The sequence below is a fragment of the Alosa alosa genome, chromosome 5 (assembly GCF_017589495.1).
Source record: "Alosa alosa isolate M-15738 ecotype Scorff River chromosome 5, AALO_Geno_1.1, whole genome shotgun sequence".
Taxonomy (NCBI): domain Eukaryota; kingdom Metazoa; phylum Chordata; class Actinopteri; order Clupeiformes; family Clupeidae; genus Alosa; species Alosa alosa.
The window spans coordinates 33572603-33593487 of record NC_063193.1 but is presented as its reverse complement, the minus strand read 5'-3'; the positions used below and the strand labels follow the sequence as shown (position 1 = coordinate 33593487).

Here is a 20885-nt window from a genome sequence, read left to right as displayed (position 1 = left end):
GGCTATGGCTAGGCTAATCACTGGAGGTATTTTAATATTATGTTTGTTTTGCTAATGCTTAGGCGAGGCCTCCCTGTGGTTTTGATCAACCTAATAATCTTTGAAATGTCAATTGTAAACACTAAGGTGACATGCTTTGAAACTGACATGCCACCAGAACAGACGTTTTATCGGCTTTGAGGTATAATAAAGTCTCCAGTCTTGTAAATTGACATATAACATCCATAATGTCACATCCATAACGCACCATTAAAGGTTTGAAAAGTAAGAAAGGGGCACAATTTGGTCATCACACTTTACATTGATATAAATCAGCTTTGCACAGACACTATGGACATTGTCGCATCAACACTTTATGTGTAGCATAAACTTTTCCTATAAAACGTTATGGATGTGACATGGCCATGGAACTTGCTGACTTAAAAACAAAAGCCTTACAAATGTAAGGAGTTGTGCTCTTAAAGGCAAGCTGAGCATAGACATTGCTCTACCATTCCCTTGTCAATCTGGAATTTGTCAAATGACACAATTTGTTTCTACTTTGGGTCCATTTATCCACTTTTTAAATATGTATAATATTACCATGTAAAAAATTTTGTTTCTGGTATGGTTGAACACCATATTTATGATGTAAAAAGACAGTCATTCTCCATCAAATTCAATCAGATCAGTTACAAACAATAAAATATTGACCTAAATGAAGATTTTAACAACAGTTCTATTTGCGTATGCACAACTTTTTTTTCCATGGTAAGGATGACCTTTGCATGGAATTGCCCTATAGCTTTTACAATGCTATCTTTGAGCTGGCCTATTGCAGGCACTTCTTTCTTTTTTTCTTTCTTTCTTATTTATTTAGCCTATATTATTTATTTATCTTTTATTATGTGTAGCTTACCTTTATTTATGAAAAACAGCACCGTAAAATAAAATATTAATCAGTTTCCATATCTGTTTTCTTCACACAAAATAGCCTCCCATATAAAATTGTAAACATGGTGAGCTTAGACTATATATTCCATTACACAACAGTGGCCATTCCAGTTACTCAACAAAGCATTAAGACTTGAGAAGAGTTGACATTCGCCACTTACAGTATATCTGTCAATGTGCCTACAAAACCATAGGCACATCATGTTTATCCTTGAAAACTATACAGTATTTGGTAAATTGCAGTACTTTTGTTTTTCATTTTTTCTATCTAATTATGATGTGCCTATCTTCCTAATTCTTCAATTGATTCTATCTTTCTGTCAGCTGCTCTACTAAATTGCAGTACTTTTCATTTCTCTATCTAATTGCCACCTATCTGCCATAACCCTCTATCTGCCCATCGTCCTGCTTTTCTATAAGTGCTTCTATCTTTCTCTCAACTGCTCTCACACATCACACTCCCTTTCCCATGGCTTCCTGTTTGTGTTCTCTTCTTGGCTACTTGGTGTGGTTCTGCGCCCACTGGGAGAACCTCTGAGCGTACGCCGTTGGGCTGACGGTGGAGAACGCCCTGCCGGGGAACCGGATTCTCTTCCACAGGTTCTCCAGCCTCTTCTTCAGTCCGTACACGGTGAAAATGTCCACCACGCCCACAAAGTAGCGCAGCTCGGGACCATCGATGACGTGCACTGGGTTCTTGAACTCCGGCAGAAGCCTGCGGTTCTGGTCATGGAACTCCTGGAGTTCTGTGGAGTGCCGGTGGGGAAGTTCCTGTAGGGGGGTTCCGGTGACTGGATCCTCTGCAAGGGCATGGGCCTGGCCCCTTGATTGGTCCGACTGCAGCAGGGCTGAGTCCTCCTCCACCAAAGTAGCAGGGATCTTTAGAGGCTCCTGCTCAGTAGGGTCTGTTTCTATATCCACAGATCTATACATATTGTAAATATGAAAAACATAAGTAAGACTGTGGTGTGATTATATTTTTCAACAGTAAAGTCATTACAGTAAAGCTATCTATGTATCTGTCTATTTATCAATCTATCTATCTCCAGTGCTTGAAAGTGTGTGAACCCTTTGAACAGTTTTAGAGTTTTCTGTTGTTTTATCATGATTTTCTTATTTTATCATCACCAGTTTTTAAATATGGTGTGTTTATTTATCAAATTCATGGACATACCCTTCACTATAGAGATTGGCATGGGGTACCTTCCATAACATCATCTCTCAATGCAAATCAAACCAGCTAATAGGCTAACAGAAATAACACCATGCCAATCTCTGGTGAAGGGTATGTGATGATGTGGGGCTATTTTAATTCCAAAAGCCAAGGGAACTTTATCAGGATGCATAGTATCCTGGATCCATGAAATAACTGGCCTTTAAAAATAAAAAGCTGCCTGCCTCTATGGGAATTTAACATAGGGGTGTATGCCCCCTGTATTTTAAGGAAGAACATATTTATTTACGATACGTAATTCATTCAAAAAGAAAATTGGTGTCCTTCAAGGATAGACTTTTTTCTCATTTTCTTAATTAAGGCATTAAGATCAATTTCCAAAAGATTTTTTATTCCTCTTTTTAGTCCACTTTAGCATGGGGGTGCTAACTAAGCACAACTGTATCTATTTATCAGTCTCTGACTTCAAACATCAAACCTATCATGCTGTATCTATACACTGGACTTAGTTCATTTGTAAATAAAATTATATGGAAAACAATTACATTAACATTCTTGGGGCATAGAGAAGATTTGAAAGCAATACAAAATAAGCCTCTATGCAAACCACTCAAACAACTTAAAACGGTATGTTCCATTACAGAGAAAACTAAATTGAGAAATTGTAGTTGACTTTAACAAAGTTATATGGTGTGAAGACCCTCCACTTCCCCTGCTGTCTGTGTAGAGGCCTATGCATTGACTGTGGGGTTGTTAATTGACTGATTGCATCTGGAGTGGGCGACTGGGTGTGGTCTATATAAGCCTGAAGATCAGCCTCACTAGGGGTCGGACCCTCTCTGACATTCTGACTCTTGCACTCACACACATCGAGACTTTCATTCACCACATCCACACACATGCAGACACTCAACATCCACTTATTTGCACACACACTTTTCTTCTTTCCCAGTCTGCTCACACATCCATTCTCTGTCATTACTGGTATCTTTGCAACTGCAACCAGAAGCCCTATCATATACCCTATAGACACCGTTTTTCTGTTAGTAAATAAACTTAGGTATTGAAATTGCATTTGGTGTTGGCCTCCATTTCATGTTTACTGTCCACACCAGCTCGGCCCAAAAACAATTACATTAACATTCTTGGGGTGAAGTGACTGATTGAAAGCAATAGAAAATAAGTCTCTATGCAAACCACTTAAACTTAAAACGGTGTGTTCCATAACAGAGAAAACTTGGTAAAACTTTACTTGACAGTATCGACATAAGAGTGACATGACACTGTCATGACACATGAACCCTAACCCTAACCCACTTTTGGTTTTTAGCACTTACAGCACTCTTGATTTCTAGCACTTATAACACTGGTTTTAGTCTATCCCTTACTCCCAGCCCCATTTCTATGCACTTACTTTCTTCTTTTTCCTTTTAGCCCCAGTCCCTAGTTTTAACCCCACCCAGCTGCTTGGCCCAAACCCCAACCCTTAACCTAACCCTAACCCAGCCCCCACCCCTTAACCTAACCCTAACCCAGCCCCCACCCCTTAACCTAAACCCCAACCCCCACCCCTTAACCTAACCTCCAACCCCCAACCCCCACCCCTTAACCTAACCCCCCCCAGGGCCCCCAGGCCTAACCCAGCCCCCACCCCTTAACCTAACCCTAACCCAGCCCCCCACCCCTTAACCTAACCCCCAACCCCCACCCCTTAACCTAACCCCCATCCCTAAACCTAAACCCCCACCCCCTTAACCTAACCCCCATCCCTAAACCTAACCTCCACCCCCCACCCCTAACCTAACCCCCAGGGTTATTTTTTCATTATTATTTTTTTTTTTATTTTGACAGTTGACCTTTTTCCTACCCCTATTCCCTTCCTTGTTGGTGTGGTTGGATCCAATCGGCCAGTGCATTCACAGTCACCCACTCCACCAAATATCATGTTCCCCTAACCTAACCCAGCCAGTGCCATTGGATCCACCACACTTTCTTCTTTTCTCCATATCAACCTTTACATACCGTAGCTCCAGCCGGGGCTGCTCTCCTCCCACCGACAGGTTGGTCCTCCTCTGGCCCGGCCACACCCGGGTCTTGAACCCAGCACACCAGACTCCCAGCCCACTGCCCTAACCACTCTCCCATGGGGGCACTGGCTATTGCAATTTGATTTCTGTTTCTTTTCTTTTTTTTCTTTACTTTCTCAAAAAATACAAAAATTTGGAGTGACTCTGTTGGGGTTTGAACCTGCTACCCTCCAGCCAAGGGGCAGACGCTTTCCCCCTACTCTACTGAGTCTCCTTTATTCTTTGATTTTAAACCCTTTTATTCTCTGTATAGACTTTCTATTACTAGAAAGATTAGCTCCTTTTGAGAAAAACTCCTCCGTGCCCCTCCCTGGTGGGACTCGAACCTGCGACTCTGGGGTCCAGGAGCGAGTTCCCCACCACTACGCCAGGGAATCTCCCCTTTACTCTGTTTTACCCTCTCCATATTAGTCAAACATACCCTAACACCTTTTACTTAATATTTCACTTTTAGGTCCTCTCTTTTATCTTCTAACCCTGTTTCACCTTCTTACTACTTTTATTTATTTTATTTATTTATTAAAACCTATTTATAAGTGCTATTTGCACAGTTGGTCAGACGGGCCTCGAACCTGTGCCCTTCTCCCTTCCAGTCTGGCCTCTTAGCCACTACACCCCTGAGGACCTCTTAAGTAGAGCCTTTACACTCTACCTCAACTTCACCTTTTACACTTAGAACTACAATTCCCAACCACCTTAGCTTCCCTCCATTTGCAGACCAATTTCAAATGCCCCAATCACAGACAGCCACATACTCTCATTTAGATTGACTCACACTACATCCAACCAACACCCTTCTTCCCAGAAACAAACCCCTTCCTCTTCCTAAACCCCCCCCCTCATTTCTAGCTGAAATACCAAACACACCAGCACTAGGCACTTTCTCCTCTGATGCAGGATTAGTTATCCGAAACGTCAGGAGTTTTCCAAGGAGCAACACGGTAATTCTGCTTTTATTCCTTACTAGTTAATCCAATTGGTTTTAAATTGTTTTGAAATAAAGATTGGCTTTTAAAATTTTAACAAACACTGTAAGAGGACTACCCTATCCACCTGCCTGACCACATGGATTAGCATGCTAGCACTTATCTGGACTGTTTGCTACACACCTGGCTGTCAAGACTGTGCTCTCTTTCATGAACTTGGACTGCAACATCACTCTTTTGGAGGTAACCTGAGCAATCTACCATCTGGAACACTACTCTGTGGATCTTTAAACATCAAGCTCAACACAAGCATGAGGTATGCACACCTAGGTCTCATGCCACAGGTAAGGGCTTTTATCTTCTCAGTTGTTTGTTTTTAGTGTTGGTTAATTTCTGTAAGGTTGGCTTTTACCGTTTTGCTCCTTTCTAGCCAGCTGCCCCCATTCCTTTTTTCCCCCCCTCCCACATATTTGCCCCCCCCATTTTTTTACTTTTGGTTTTTTGGTTTTGTTTCTTTTCTTCTCCCTACACTACACAACTCCATACATTCACTTCCACTCACTCACTACACTACACATACAACATGGCCTCATTCAACAGACCCTACACACGTCCTCTCACACAACCTCCAGATCCCCTCACCCGACAACAATCCAAACACTACTTCAAACTGATTCAAGTCACTCACCACCAACACATAATTTCACATGCACTCCAGACAGGCCTCTTCCCCACAGGTATGACCAGACAGGTAGCCAAACTTACACAATTTATTAAACCAGCACTACCCACTCAACATACACGCACACTACTCAACCAGAACACATCAGACTGGATGCAACACAACATGGACATTCTTCTGGAACACTATAACACACAACTTACACTACTGACTTCCACCCCTTCCCCTTTCAATACACTGGCATTTCAGATTGCCAGTGGCTGGGCCAGAAAGAGGTACCATACTCGCCTGTCACCCACTACCTTACAGACAGTTCAACGGCTTCTCAACCCTCAGTCTTCCCCCACACAACACCAACACACACCACCCCCCCCATACTACTACCCCCACTCCTAGGGACCCCCACACCCACTCACTCTTCTGACCCCCTCTTTTCTCACTGAATTCCCTCCTCTTCCTGCACCCACTAGGGCCCCCTACTCCCCCTCCTAAACAGGACTTGGGAGTTATGCCACATCCCACACTTACACTTACCACCCCATCCATCCCTTCACTCTCCACTTCCATTGACTTACAGCAGGTCACTTTTACCATCAACACACCTGACCTGACAGATACACTCTCAGATACTGATGACAATCAACACCCACCCAACACCACACACACCACTCAGAACGCACAACACCACACCAAAAATCCCCCCACTACTCCAACACCCATAGGCACTTCTCCCATTGACACCCCAAACCCTCTTACTAACCCTAACCCTAACACCACCCTTACAAATAGACCCACCATACAGGTTACAGCCCTTGTCACTCACACTCATAACAGTCAGCCCACAATCACCCAACGCCCTAACACGGCCACCACTAACACCACCCAGGCTAACCACCTCATAACACATTTGGTTCCACAGGATATAACACCATGTCTCTCTCCACCAGGTTCCACCCAAGTGGGAGGGGTAGACCCAGGACAGTCCAAACCATCAAGGGTGATGATGAGCAAGGGAAACAAAAAAGCTAACCAGCTTACAAAACCCAATGCTGAGCCCTCCACCTCCACAGGTGTAGAACTGTCTGGGGCTCCTACTCCCTCCCCCCTACCTCTACACAAACCCTCACCTACACCACACTCTACACAACCCCTGTCCCCTAGGCCCCTTCCTCTTCTTCGGACTCCTACAGTCCCACTTCTCTCTCTCCCCCTCTTCTCTCCTACCTATCACAAATGGTCCAACAATAGACTTCAGGAGTGGCACATCAGACCTAACAAACCCATATTATTCATAGGCGATTCCAATCTGGCCCGTATTCCCCCTCATCCATATCCCAACATACAGATAGACAGCTACCCAGGTGCCACAGCCAACCACATGAACCGGTTACTTGAGAAAACGTCCCCACAAGAAGCCGTTGAGCTGTTAGTCCTGTCGGTGGGTACCAACAACAGAGAGCACAATGCTAAGGCCACCACCAACAAACAACTTAACAAAATGTTTAAGTTGGCCACCAAAGTTTTCCCCCAACGCCAACATTTATGTCCCGGTCATCAACTTTTCCCCCTCTATTCACCCACACTACAAGTACAATCTCACCGAGATTAACCGCTACATCACCACCCACCTCCCCCACCTCCAACCACTTCCAGCAGATCAATTTTCCACCACACTTGATCACATCCACTGGACCCCAGAGGTAGCTTCCAAAATCCTCCACTTCTGGTGCTCACAACTAAATTTAACGTTTCACAGACCCTAAATCAGGACACACCCTCACACACCCTGAATCACACTTCACCTCACACTGACTCCCTCATCCTCAACTTGTCCAAGTCCCTTATTCTCTCCCCTGTACAAACTGCACTTCTAGAAAAAGGTCTTTCTTTTATTCCCACACCTACCAGCCAGGACCGGGAGGGACTGCGAAGGGACATCCATGGTTATCATAGACGCTTGAAATTACATGATCATTTTAAACACAAACCCCACCGTGAGCCCGTCCCTTTCACTCTCCCCTCCACCTGGGAACCTGACTCTTCCCAGGTGGATGGGAGACTACGTACCCTTATTAGGCAAGATCTCCATTCCCTGTCCACCTATCTCTCCCGCCCTTTTGACTCCAGCCACCCCAACATCTCCCCAGCAGAAAAAAAGAGCAATTTTCCAACTTTGCCACAACCCAAACATAGACACTCACCAGCCGACAAGGGTTCCAAAATAGTTATTCTAGACACTCACCAATACCTCCTAGAAGCCAACAGGCAACTTTCCAACCCACTCCATTACAAACCCATCACTCAATCCCTTCAACCCAAAGCACAAGAAAAAGTTCGCAATCTGGTCCTCTCACTATATACCAATCATTCCATAACCAAAAAACAATTTGATTTCCTGATCGACCAGACCAACCCAGACCCCCGCCTTTTTATCTTCTGCCCAAAATCCACAAGCCACCTGACTCATGGACAATTCCCTTCGCAGTCCCTCCTGGTAGACCTATAGTTTCAGATTGTAGTTCCACCACCTATAACATTTCTTTTTTCATAGATCATTTTCTTAATCCCCTCTCCACTAAACACCCCACATACATACAAGACACATATGATTTCATACATAAAATCCGGCCCATGGCAGTTCCCAACCATACTTACCTGTTCACCATCGATGTTGACAGTCTCTATACAAACATAGACACCATCTCAGGCCTTCAAGCAGTACAGCACAAGTTTACTCAATTTCCAGATCCCACACGCCCAGACAATACTTTACTTCAACTTTTAGAAATCTGCTTAACCCATAATGACTTTGAATTCGACGACAAACTGTTTTTACAAATCCATGGAACTGCCATGGGCCAGAGATTCGCCCTCAAGATATGCCAACATCTTTATGAGCGCTTAGTGGGAGGAGCAAGAAGCCTTAGCCAAATGTCCCCTGAAACCCCTCTTTTCTATCGCTTCTGGATGATATCATCGGCGCCTGGACTCACACACTAGACCAATTCACTGACTTTATGAACATACTCAACACGCACCACACTACAATTAAACTGAAATCCACAATTGACCCTCACTCAGTCAATTTCCTGACACCACACTTTTTCTTACACCATCCACTCCAACACATAGTTCCCTCAGTACTAAAATTTTCTTCAAACCCACTGATACGCACGCACTTTTTGCATAAATCCAGTTACCACCCCAAACACACTTTCCGAGGCATCATTAAATCACAAATCATTCGTTTCCAATCAGATTCGCACTTTTTTCCCACAGACCTCCAGGAAGCGATAGAAATTCTCTTTAGAGCCCTCCTCCTGTGGATACTCAAAAAAGATTTCTCAGGAAAATTAAAACAGACACCCTGACCCTTCTTGCTCCCACTCGCCTCTGACACTAATTCTCCTCCCACCATAATGGCCCCCCCCAACCCCACTCCTGACCCCAACCCCACTGCCACACCTTTCATTCCACTAGTCACTACCTTTTCACAACCCACCACACACTTGCACCACACTCTCAAACAACACTTCACCCACTTTCAGTCCTCCCACACTCACTTCCAACATCACAGACTCATCTCAGCCTTCCGTGAAAACAAAACCTTCAAGACCTCCTCATTAGATCACGGTTTCTCCAGGAAGCCCCCACTCAAGCCATCACCACAGGACTCCTTCTTCAAACCACAACACTTCATCACTAACCTTCACTCACACCTTTCTGCCCCTAACACACCCCTCTCACTAGACACCACAAATGCTGTCTACATCATCACATGCAATAAATGTCACTTACAGTATATAGGAGAAACAGGTCACTAATCAAAACCAGACTCAAACAGCATCTATACACCATTTCTAGGAACTCACGCACCACCCATATAGTCACACATTTCCAGCAACACAGCACTGCACACCTTGGCATTTGTGGTCTCGAGAGCAACCCCCGGCTGGACCTCGAAAGCACAGAGGCAACGAGCAGAACGGAGCTGGATAAATAAACTTCACACTTTCTTCCCCCTTGGTCTCAATTAATCCACTCCTCTGTTTCCTTCTGCTTCTCAATAAAGCTACATCTTTCCTTCCCCTTTTCTCCCAGGTCCTGTCTTATTTATTTATATATATAAAAAACTGTTATTTATTTATCCCTTTGTTACTTTGTTATTACTTTGTTATTTTTAGTTTATTAAGTTCTCCACCCCAGTTCACCCCATCTTTTCCACTCCCCTAGACTAACCCAGGACTTTTACCTTTTTATTTTTTTTACCTGACACAATTTAGATATGTTTACTTTTTTATTTTTGCAGTGTGGTTTTTATTTTCAAAGGTTGTTTCTTATGAATTTTACACTTTTGATTTTAGCACTTATAGCACTTTTGATTTCTAGCACTTATAACACTGGTTTTAGTCTATCCCTTTACTCCCAGCCCCATTTCTATGCACTTACTTTTTTTTTTTCCTTTTTAGCCCCAGTCCCTAGTTTTAACCCCACCCAGCTGCTTGGCCCAAACCCCAGTCCCTAAACCCAACCCCACCCAGCTGCCCACCCCCAAACCCCCCCAGCCCCCCCCCTAACCTAACCCCCACCCCCCCTAACCCCCAACCCCCCCCACCCAGCCCCCCCCCTTAACCTAACCCCCATCCCTAAACCTAACCTCCACCCCTTAACCTAACCCCCATCCCTTAACCTAACCCCAACCCCCATCCCTAAACCTAACCCCCCCACCCCTTAACCTAACCCCCATCCCTAAACCTAACCCCCACCCCCCACCCCTAACCCCCCATCCCTAACCCCCCAGGGTTATTTACATATTATTATTTTTTTTATTTTTATTTTTATTTTGACAGTTGACCTTTTTCTTACCCCTATTCCCTTCCTTGTTGGTGTGGTTGGATCCAATCGGCCAGTGCATTCACAGTCACCCACTCCACCAAACATCATGTTCCCCTAACCTAACCCTAACCCTAAACCTAATCCTAACCCTAACTTGTTATGACAAAAACCGAATGTCACTTAATAACAGAAGCGTTATGTCATAAACATTTATGATTTGTTTATGACACGTTCATGACAGTGTCATGTCACTCTTATGTCAATACTGTCAAGTAAAGTGTAACCGAAAAGTTAATTGAGACATTCTTAGTAATATCTGTCTGATGCATAATCTGTTATGTAAAATATGATGTTATGCTTTGACCCACACCTCAGTGAGTGTGCATAATGATGAGGACACTGAGTACGTACATGGTGGTCCGGAGGACGAGGGTCGCGAGGTCGTGGTTCTGGTCGATCTCGTCCAGATGCAGGGGCTGATGGGCCAACAGGATGCTGTAGTCCAGAACATTTAGGCTGCGCAGGAACTCAGAGTCCAGCTGCACCTGACGGACCAGCCAGGACCGGTGCTCGCCTGCCAATAGGAAGACAGCAGCAGTGAGTGGCTTTACACTCCCTATGGCCACTGACGCTTTCATTTCACGGTGACACGCTTAACGTTGGGTTTGAGTGAGTAATTCGACCTATGAACCTTAAAATAGAACATTTTTACCGAAAACACTTACTCATGCAAGAAATCTCCCGCCCAACAAAAACCCTTCGCTTCAATGTCAAATGGATTTATAATGTTGATTGTGAGATTGCACGCAGATGTGAGATCAGATCTCAAAGTGAGTTTTCACACCCTTGGTGTGCTTTTCACACATAATCTGTGCTGCCCTCACTGTGTTCTCCTTACCCAGGTTGATGTGTTGCCCTGACTGTGTTCTCCTTACCCAGGTTGATGTGTTGTCCCTCAAAGTTCATGTCCTTCAGTACCACAATGCGCTGTGTGTCTTCAGCGGGGGGGTTGGTCCAGCGTCCCACCTCACAGCCCTTCACGTCATATCTGAGGAGGACAGAAGCGGTATTGGTGAGATAACACGTCACACCCACGAGATACCACACGTCAGGCCAGACAAAACTCAAGACTGCAGGACCACATGTGCCCAATGTGCAATTTTACACATAAATGCTGCCATTTAAATATATAAGTAAGTATATATACTTGGGTAATGGGTATATATAGTATATTGGAATAAATGCAGAGACCCTCACAAGATCAAAAAAGTAAGTATATATACTCTTTTGATCCAGTGAGGGTCTCTGCATTTATCCCAGTCCGTGAATTAGTGAAGCACACTCAGCACACAGTGAACACGCAGTGAGGTGAAGCACACACTAATCCCGACGCAGTGAGCTGCCTGCTACAGCAGCGCTCGGGGAGCAGTGAGGGGTTAGTTGCCTTGCTCAAGGGCACTTCAACCGTGGATGTGGGCATGGGAGAGCAGTGCTCAACCACTTCCCCTGCCCACATTTTTACCACTGGTCGGGGATCGAACCGGCAAGCCTTCGGTTACAAGCCCGAAGCCCTAACCAATAGGCCACTGCTGCCCCATTTGATGCATTGCCCCAGATTAAGCCACTGGATAATTTACGTCTGCGGTCTCCTGGCAGGGCACCGTCCGTTACACATCCAACAGCTAACATTCAACCAAAGGCCAAACAGCCAGATGATAAAAATTGCATGCAGTAATATTATATATCACACATGGTGCTTTAATCTCAGTTCCAGTAATATTATATTTCACATGGTGCTTTAATCAGTAATATTATATATCACACATGGTACAGTAATATTATATATCACACATGGTGCTTTAATCTTAGATCCAGTAATATTATATATCACACATGGTGCTTTAATCAATAATATTATATATCACACATGGTGTAGTAATATTATATATCACACATGGTGCAGTAATATTATATATCACACATGGTGCTTTAATCAATAATATTATATATCACACATGGTGCAGTAATATTATATATCACACATGGTGCTTTAATCAGTAATATTATATATCACACATGGGGCATTAATCAGTAATATTATATATCACACATGGTGCAGTAATATTATATATCACACATGGTGCTTTAATCAGTAATATTATATTTCACACGTGTGGTGCTTTAATCAGTAATATTATATATCACACATGGTGCTTTAATCTGTAATATTATATATCACACATGGGGCTTTAATCAGTAATATTATATATCACACATGGTGCAGTAATATTATATATCACACATGGTGCTTTAATCAGTAATATTATATTTCACACATGGGATATCACACATGGTGCTTTAATCAGTAATATTATATGCATGTATCACACATGGTGCTTTAATCAATAATATTATATATCACACATGGTGCTTTAATCTGTAATATTATATATCACACATGGTGCAGTAATATTATATATCACACATGGTGCTTTAATCAGTAATATTATATATCACACATGGTGCAGTAATATTATATATCACACATGGTGCTTTAATCTGTAATATTATATATCACACATGGGGCTTTAATCAGTAATATTATATATCACACATGGGGCATTAATCAGTAATATTATGTATCACACATGGTGCAGTAATATTATATATCACACATGGTGCTTTAATCAGTAATATTATATTTCACACATGGGATATCACACATGGTGCTCTAATCAGTAATATTATATACATGTATCACACATGGTGCTTTAATCAATAATATTATATATCACACATGGTGCTTTAATCTGTAATATTATATATCACACATGGTGCAGTAATATTATATATCACACATGGTGCTTTAATCAGTAATATTATATATCACACATGGTGCAGTAATATTATATATCACACATGGTGCTTTAATCAGTAATATTATATATCACACATGGTGCTTTAATCTCAGTTCCAGTAACAACTCAATTGATTTCTATACCGGTTGTATGTTCAGTAATAATTGTAGCTACGTATAATTCTATACACAACACCTGCAGGCAGCAGGTAGAAGCAGGGGCGAGTGCAGCAGGTAGAAGCAGGTGTGAGTGCAGCAGGTAGAAGCAGGTGTGAGTGCAGCAGGTAAGCAGGTGTGAGTGCAGCAGGTAAGCAGGTGTGAGTGCAGCAATGAGTGTCCAATATTCCAATATATGGTTTAATGTTCTGCATTATGTCCAATATTCCAATATGTGGTTTAATGTTCTGCATTATGTCCAATATTCCAATATGTGGTTTAATGTTCTGCATTATGTCCAATATTCCAATATGTGGTTTAATGTTCTGCATTATGTCCAATATTCCAATATGTGGTTTAATGTTCTGCATTTCTCATTAGTGGGTCACTTTGATACTAAAAGTATGATTCTAGGTAATGACTGTATGATATCTGTACTGTCCCTGTGTATATCTGTGTGTGACTGTATTTAGAGATAAGCGGGAATATTATGTCTTTGCAGTGTTTCACTGTTCTACATGGCTGCGTCAGTAGCTATCTGTTCCGGATTGCCAGGCTGCCACTAATCAGAGTCTGATTCAGTGTAGTCCACATGAGATGGGATGACCAACGCCATCTCCTGTCAGCCTGGAAGGATACTTAAACCCTAACTATTTCCTTGTCTAGTTAGAGCAGCTGATGGATCTTTAGGTGAAGTCATGCTGTCTCTCCCTTGATGCGCATCATTGTAAATAAACTCTGTTCCTGATTTTTCATACTATTGGTCTGACTGGGTCTCTATTAAATCTATGGTATCAACATTACCATCAGAGTGCAGCAGGTAAGCAGGTGTGAGTGCAGCAGGTAAGCAGGCATGAATGTACTCACCTGGCTGTTATCCTCTCGTCGGGATAGAAGACGCTCTGCATCACAATGAAATATTTCTGAAAAAGAAAAGTGTCCAAACCTGAGTCTCACTTCACTACTCACACAGATGCTGCTGAGCCCACACAGACGTTGTGTCTGTGGTTTGTCATATAAGAATGTGATGATCAGTTACCTTTACGCCACCATGAATGATGATGCGGTGCACACCTATATGAAGACATGGAGGACACATTCATTACATTCCACACCTGTATTAAGACATGGAGGACACATTCATTACATTCCACACCTGTATTAAGACATAGAGGACACATTCATTACATTCCACACCTGTATTAAGACATGGAGGACACATTCATTACATTCCACACCTATATTAAAGGAACCGTATGCAAGAAATGTATTTCAATTAATCATAAAATGGCCCTGATATGTCACTAGACATTAGGAAATCATGTTTATTTCAAATACTTATATCACTGACAACAGTAGTCCGGCCAGGATATTGTCATTTAAAAAGTGAAGTTGCGGCCCTCAACTGATGTTGATGTTGTGTTTTGTAATGTCATGTTGTGTTTTGGCCTGATGCGCCACCCTCCACCTATCTACTAATCACAAAGTCAGTGGTGTTTCGGCATCCGGGTTGGCAACCTCGAGTCAGGGGGGAGGGGATACACCGCTCTAGAGTAATTTGAAAGTGATTGCAGTACCACTTTCGGCCACAATCTTACATATGGTTCCTTTAAGACATGGAGGACACATTCATTACATGTCATGATTTCTATTGTGACAATATCATAATATCCCAAATAGATGAGCAGCTCTGGTCCAGGCTTTGATGTGGTGCTGCTGTGCCAAATCACGATCAAATCAGTTCCTTTGTAGCTATCCGCCACCAGCTGCTGTCTAATAAAAGGGACATCATGAGAAGTTCTCATGTTCCTTACCCAGGAACCACACCATCAGTAAGTGGAGATATCATGAGAAGTTGAGAAGTTGTCATGTTCCTTACCCAGGAACCGCACCATCAGTGAGTGGGGATACTTGTCTAGATGCTCCATGTATTTCTTCAAGTTAGACAGGAGGAAGTTGACCTCACGTTTATTCTGGGTCTTCAGGAAGTAACATTTATCATTCCTGTACCGTACAAGAGACATATTTAAAACAAACTCAACTGAGGTAAAACACTTGGATGATTCATAACTGAAAAACAGGAATTCAATGTTCTGTGTGTCAGTGCTAGATGATTTCCTGTGTTCTGTGTGTCAGTGCTGGATGATTTCCTGTGTTCTGTGTGTCAGTAGATGATTTCCTGTCTGTACTTTTCCCTGTCTGTATTCCACACTAAATCCATAGAATAGTCAGTCATATAGTGTATGCTTTCTGTCTGTGTGAGTGAGTATGTGAGCATGTATGTGGTATATCTATGCAACTATGTGTGTGTGTGTGTGTGTGTGTGTGTGTGTGTGTGTGTGTGTGTGTGTGTGTGTGTGTTCTCTTCACTCATTAGTGCCACTGGTTTAATTGTCTGCGTGCTAAGCACTCACGTGAGGTAGAAGTCGGCCTTGCTCTTGGAGTTGCTGATGAACTGCAGGTAGCCATCGGTAGAGAGGGACGTTTGGTAGTCTCGCTCGCAGATGTCAAGCGCTCGCCGCAGACTGACAAACACAGGGCCCGCAAACGTCTGCATCTCAAACCCCTTCAGACCACAACCAGCCAGGGATGGTGTGGATGACAGGAAAATATGCATGTGTGTGTGTGTGTGTGTGTGTGCGTGTGTGTGTGAGTGTGTGTGTATGCGTGATAGAGAGAGAGATCATATATTTCTGTTTGTGTGTAGATGAGTGTGTGTGAATGTATGATTCCAAATTTCTGTGTGTGTGTGTGTGTGTGTGTGTGTGTGTGTGTGTGTGTGTGTGTGTGTGTGTTACTGAGAAGGAATGCAGGCTTACCTCATGCACCTGACACTCTTCCTTGTTATAGTCATCTACGGTCAGCTCAGTCTAGCAAAGAAAGAACAGAAGATCAAATATCTTATTATGGCCAGATGAGTGTACAACCCCAAAACAGAAAAAGCTGGGACGCTGTGTTAAATGCAAATAAAAACAGAATGTAATAATCTGCAAATCTCTTAAACTCATATTTAGTTGCAAAAAGGACACAGACAACATATCAAATGTTGAAAATTACAAATTTGACTATTTCATGTAAAATATATGTTTAATTTTGAATTTGATACCAGCAATATGTTTCAAAAAAAGTTGGGACGGGAGTAACAAAATGCTGGAAAAGTTGTGTAATGATAAAAAAAACAAAAGGAGGCATGTTTCACAACTAATTAGGGAACTGGCAACATGATTGGGTATGAAAAAGAGCATCCCAGAGAGGCAGGGTCTCTTAGAAGTAAAGATGTAGGGGTATTCATCACTCTGTGTAAACCATGCACAAATGATGAAAAAATGTAATTTAAATGCTTCGTAACATGATATTGTAAAGAATTTGGGGAGTTCATCACCTACAGGACACAATATTAATAAAAATTCAGAGAATCCAGAGAAATCTTTGCAAACAAGGGATAGAGCTGAAAAACAATATTGGATGGCCATGGTCCTTTGGGCCTCAGATGGCACTGCATCAAAACCAGACCTGTCTGTAAAGAAAATCATTGTATGGGCTCAGGAAAACCTCTGATAACCATTGTCTATGTGCACAGTTTGATACTCAATTCAAAAACATTAACCATGCAACAGCCAAAATTGTATTTAGACATGATACAAAAAATACCACCATCTTATCTGGGCCTGAGCTTGTGTAAAATGGACTGAGGTAACAGGGGGAAAAGTCCTGTGACCAATCGAAATGTGCCATTCTTTTTAGGAAATCATGGACTCATCTGGGCTAAAGAGGAGAGGGCCTCTCCAAGTATCCAAGTATGTCCAACCATACAACTTGTTTTAGGGCTCAGTTCGAAACCCAGCATCTATGACGGTGTGGAGGTGCATTCGTGCCTACAGCATGGGCATCTTGCACATCTGGCCAGGCACAATCAATTCTGAATGATGTATACAGGTTTTGAGCAATACTGCCATCCAGGCAGTATCTTTACCAAGGAAGACCTTGAATATTTCAGGAAAACAATGCCAAAATTAATTCTGCACATATTTAAATGTCTCCAGAGGAAGAGTCCAGGTGCTAAAATTGCCTGTCTGCAGTCCAGACCTGTCAAATTAGTGGTGTATCATGGAATGAAAAACATGACTAAGAATACCCCATACTGTTGAGCAACTGAAATCCTATATCAGGTTAGCCTGGCGAGCCAGACCCACATTAAAATGTAGGGTCTGGGCACTCACCGTTCGCAGTGCTCAGTCCGAGGGGGGATAATCAGTTGTCTTTCAAATTCCCTCTGCACACAATAGGGCCTTAATAGGATATTTGTTTTCAAGTAGCAGGGAATTCAAGCCAAACCTTTGCAACTCTGCCATCAATCATTATGTTAAGCCCACCAAACGACTCTATACACGATTTCAATGTACTGATTAAGTTTAGATTTCTGGAGCTCACAAGCCAACGGAGAGTTGCTAGACTAGCCCTTTGCTGCCGCTAGGGGCGCGTCTAGATTTCTAGGCTAATATCGGGTAGTAATGGGACAACATTTCATTCTCAAAACTCTAGCAACTGGTCTCCTCAGTTCCTAAACATTTACAGAATTTTGTTAAATGAAGAGGTGAAGCTGCACAGTGGTAAACATTCCCTGTCCCAACTTTTGTTGAAACATGTGCATCAAATTCAAAATTAACATATATTTTCCATGAAATAGTCCAAATTTTCATTTTCAACGTTTGATACTATGTCCTTTTGCTGCTAAATATGGGTTTACGAGACTTGTATATTATCACATAATCACATAAATGTTTTATGCTCTTTTCACATGCTTTTTGATTTTGAGAGTGTGACTAAGAGTCTTTGTACAAGGCCACTCAGTTCCAGTCCCTCTTACCTGTGCGGGCTGGTCAACGGCGGACTCTAGCGCTGCGGAGAGGCCATCTTTCATCATGACGGTCAGGTTGTAAAACTCATGATCCTCACCGATCTCGAAAAGACCCAGCAACCTCCAGCGGCGGGTCAGGCGAGCCCACAGGCGCCTGTCAACGGTGCCTGAGCGCCGCTGTTTCTTCTGTTTCTTCGGCCTCTCCATCTAAGGACCAAGGAAGGACCTGTCGGTTGGTTTTTACATCAAACTGATTTGTAAAAGAGAGTTAAAGGCCAGTGCGCAATGGGGATGCTGATGCTGATTCCAACATCAAGGCCCCTGTTCCTCGTCTGAATCAATTAGCCCAGTCTGCTGGGTAGTTAGTATAAAGTTAAGACATGTAGGCTAATACTGATTATCTTTTGGCTGGCTAGCTCATTGGCGGAAGATGAGAATGGGAATGCAATGTAGGCTACTGCAGGCTACTGCAAGGCGCCATAGATGCGGACCGGTCAAATGATCAGACAATTCTGATGCATTAATCTGTGTATTCAATGTGACAGATTATTTTAAAACGTTAGAACAATTTCAATGTAATCTTAACGATAGCCTCCTAGCTTCCCTTACAGGTAGAATAGCCTACATCCGCAATAATTGTAATGTAATATATCAAAGCCTACTCCTCTGTGTGTAGACTAAGCTACTGGAAGCTCACAAAACAACCAAAGCCGTCATTGGCGTGGTTTGATAGCCTACCGTGGGGCTCTGTTGGTCTTGATCCGAATGATCTTGAATGTCAGTCAATCCAGTGCGGATGCGTGTGTCCCACATTCCACACCTGTCAGGTCAGACAGGATTTTAAGGGTGTGCCTTTCCAGGTGTGTCCCACGTCACCAACGCCAGCGTCTTCTCTACACACGCTGTCCCACTTGACCTGATTCGAACCGTTATTTTTGTCTTCAAGGAGAGCTATAAGAACAAGATATATAAGAAACCTCACTGTAAATATGTGTGCATAAATAATTCATTTTAATCATGTGTTGCCTAAGACCAGTGTGCAACCATGGGCGGACTGGCCATCTGGCATACCGGGCATTTTCCCGGTAAGCCGACGCACCTATTGGGCCGATAGAATAGGCTATATATAATTAAATAATTTTGGCCAACGATCGGCCCATTGGTTAAATTTCCATATTGACACTCGACTGATCCAATAACAGCTCACGTCAGGCCCCACCCCTCGCATTTTGGCTCAGAGCCAGGATTCTGTGAGCGCATCAAAAGTTAAAGGGAAACTTGGCAGGATTTCCGCCTCTGCTGGAGAAATTGTGCATTATGCTATTTCAAACTGTGGAAAAAGGTAACGATAAAGCACATGGATTTGTTTACAAGCTAGCAAAACGGTTAGCATAGGTTTGGCAGACAATGTGGATGTTACAAGGTAAAAACACGATTTAAAACGAGTTTCTTGTTTCTCACTTCTCTTTTCAGGACCGGTAGTCGCAATGTTGCAAGGTTGGTTTTCCGCCTGGGGACGCTAGGGGCAGCGGGAAAAGTCACCATTTTCACCGGAACAGGTCATTTAACCATCCAAATGATTTCTAAACGGGTTTATTACGTTGAAATAGTTGCCAAGTTTACCTTTAATCGAAGTTGCCTACACGAAATTGTGGCGGGTGCCGGTAGTGACAATAGTGCAAAAGTAACACCAATGTAGAAGCTTCAAAAATACAATATTGCAAGTAGGCTAGCATATGTCAGCAACATGTTGAAGTTCGTTGAGTTTGAACAAGGATGTAAACAAGCATACAGAGCAGAGGGACAGTGAGCAGGTGGTGGAGCCTAGTTGAGGCTACATGATAAGAACTCAGTGGTGGAGCAGGTAGGCTAAGTGTGACATGCCATGCTGACGATGATGATTATGATGACTTATTAATGGCGATAATGTAATGATATGGTAATGATAACATAGTATGGCCGTGCTGTGATTATAATAACAAATAGCGCAACTTAAATGTTCTAAATGAATGATTTGCGAACCCGGACAGCAAAAGAGTGTCAAAACGATGTTAATTGTTGGTCAGATTGATCAGTTTCCGTCAGACGCCCAAAATTCAACATCGATGGCATGGTTGTTCTCTCAAAGTAGAGCATCGAAAGAGTTCTATCTTGAAAGGGTTATCATGGTAAAGATGGGCTAAAAGACTGTAGACTGACGGAAATGTAGGCTACAAAACATCAAGTCATATGAATGCACAAGCCAACTAAGCTATATATAGGCTACAGTGGCCTATACCAGTGTTTCTCAAACTTTTTCAGACGAAGGACCACTTAACCAATAAAAAAATAAACGCACGGACCACCTAGGATAAAAAAAAAAGATAAGACCTACTT

The 20885-nt window shown here is 42.7% G+C and overlaps 1 protein-coding gene across 3 annotated transcripts; it reads right to left on the bottom strand.

Moving 5' to 3' along the window:
• Window positions 1–503: 503 nt before the first annotated feature.
• Window positions 504–19510, bottom strand: LOC125295219 (phosphatidylinositol 4-phosphate 5-kinase-like protein 1). Of its 3 annotated transcripts, none has more exons than XM_048244464.1 (10): window positions 19248–19510; window positions 18519–18716; window positions 16471–16521; window positions 16066–16217; window positions 15531–15655; window positions 14691–14725; window positions 14519–14574; window positions 11574–11686; window positions 11050–11212; window positions 504–1858 (listed from the first exon to the last, which is right to left on the bottom strand). In XM_048244464.1, exons 1-10 carry the CDS (start codon window positions 19320–19322, stop codon window positions 1432–1434), a joined length of 1395 nt encoding a protein of 464 aa, XP_048100421.1. In that variant the 5' UTR covers window positions 19323–19510; the 3' UTR covers window positions 504–1431. The 3 variants fall into 3 exon arrangements, with proteins under 3 accessions (XP_048100421.1, XP_048100422.1, XP_048100423.1); XM_048244465.1 differs by having other exon boundaries at window positions 18519–18735; window positions 19248–19332; XM_048244466.1 differs by lacking the exon at window positions 19248–19510 and having other exon boundaries at window positions 16066–16176; window positions 18519–18559.
• Between the last annotated feature and the right edge of the window lie 1375 nt (window positions 19511–20885).

Coding starts and splice junctions, on each gene's coding strand:
- LOC125295219 (XM_048244464.1), bottom strand. CDS start 19,322: ATGTGGGACACACGCATCCGCACTGGATTGACTGACATTCAAGATCAT. Junction 18,717..19,247: donor AAGACCAACAGAGCCCCACG/GTAGGCTATCAA, acceptor CTTGGTCCTTAG/ATGGAGAGGCCGAAGAAACA. Junction 14,726..15,530: donor ACTGATGGTGCGGTTCCTGG/GTAAGGAACATG, acceptor GTCTTCATATAG/GTGTGCACCGCATCATCATT.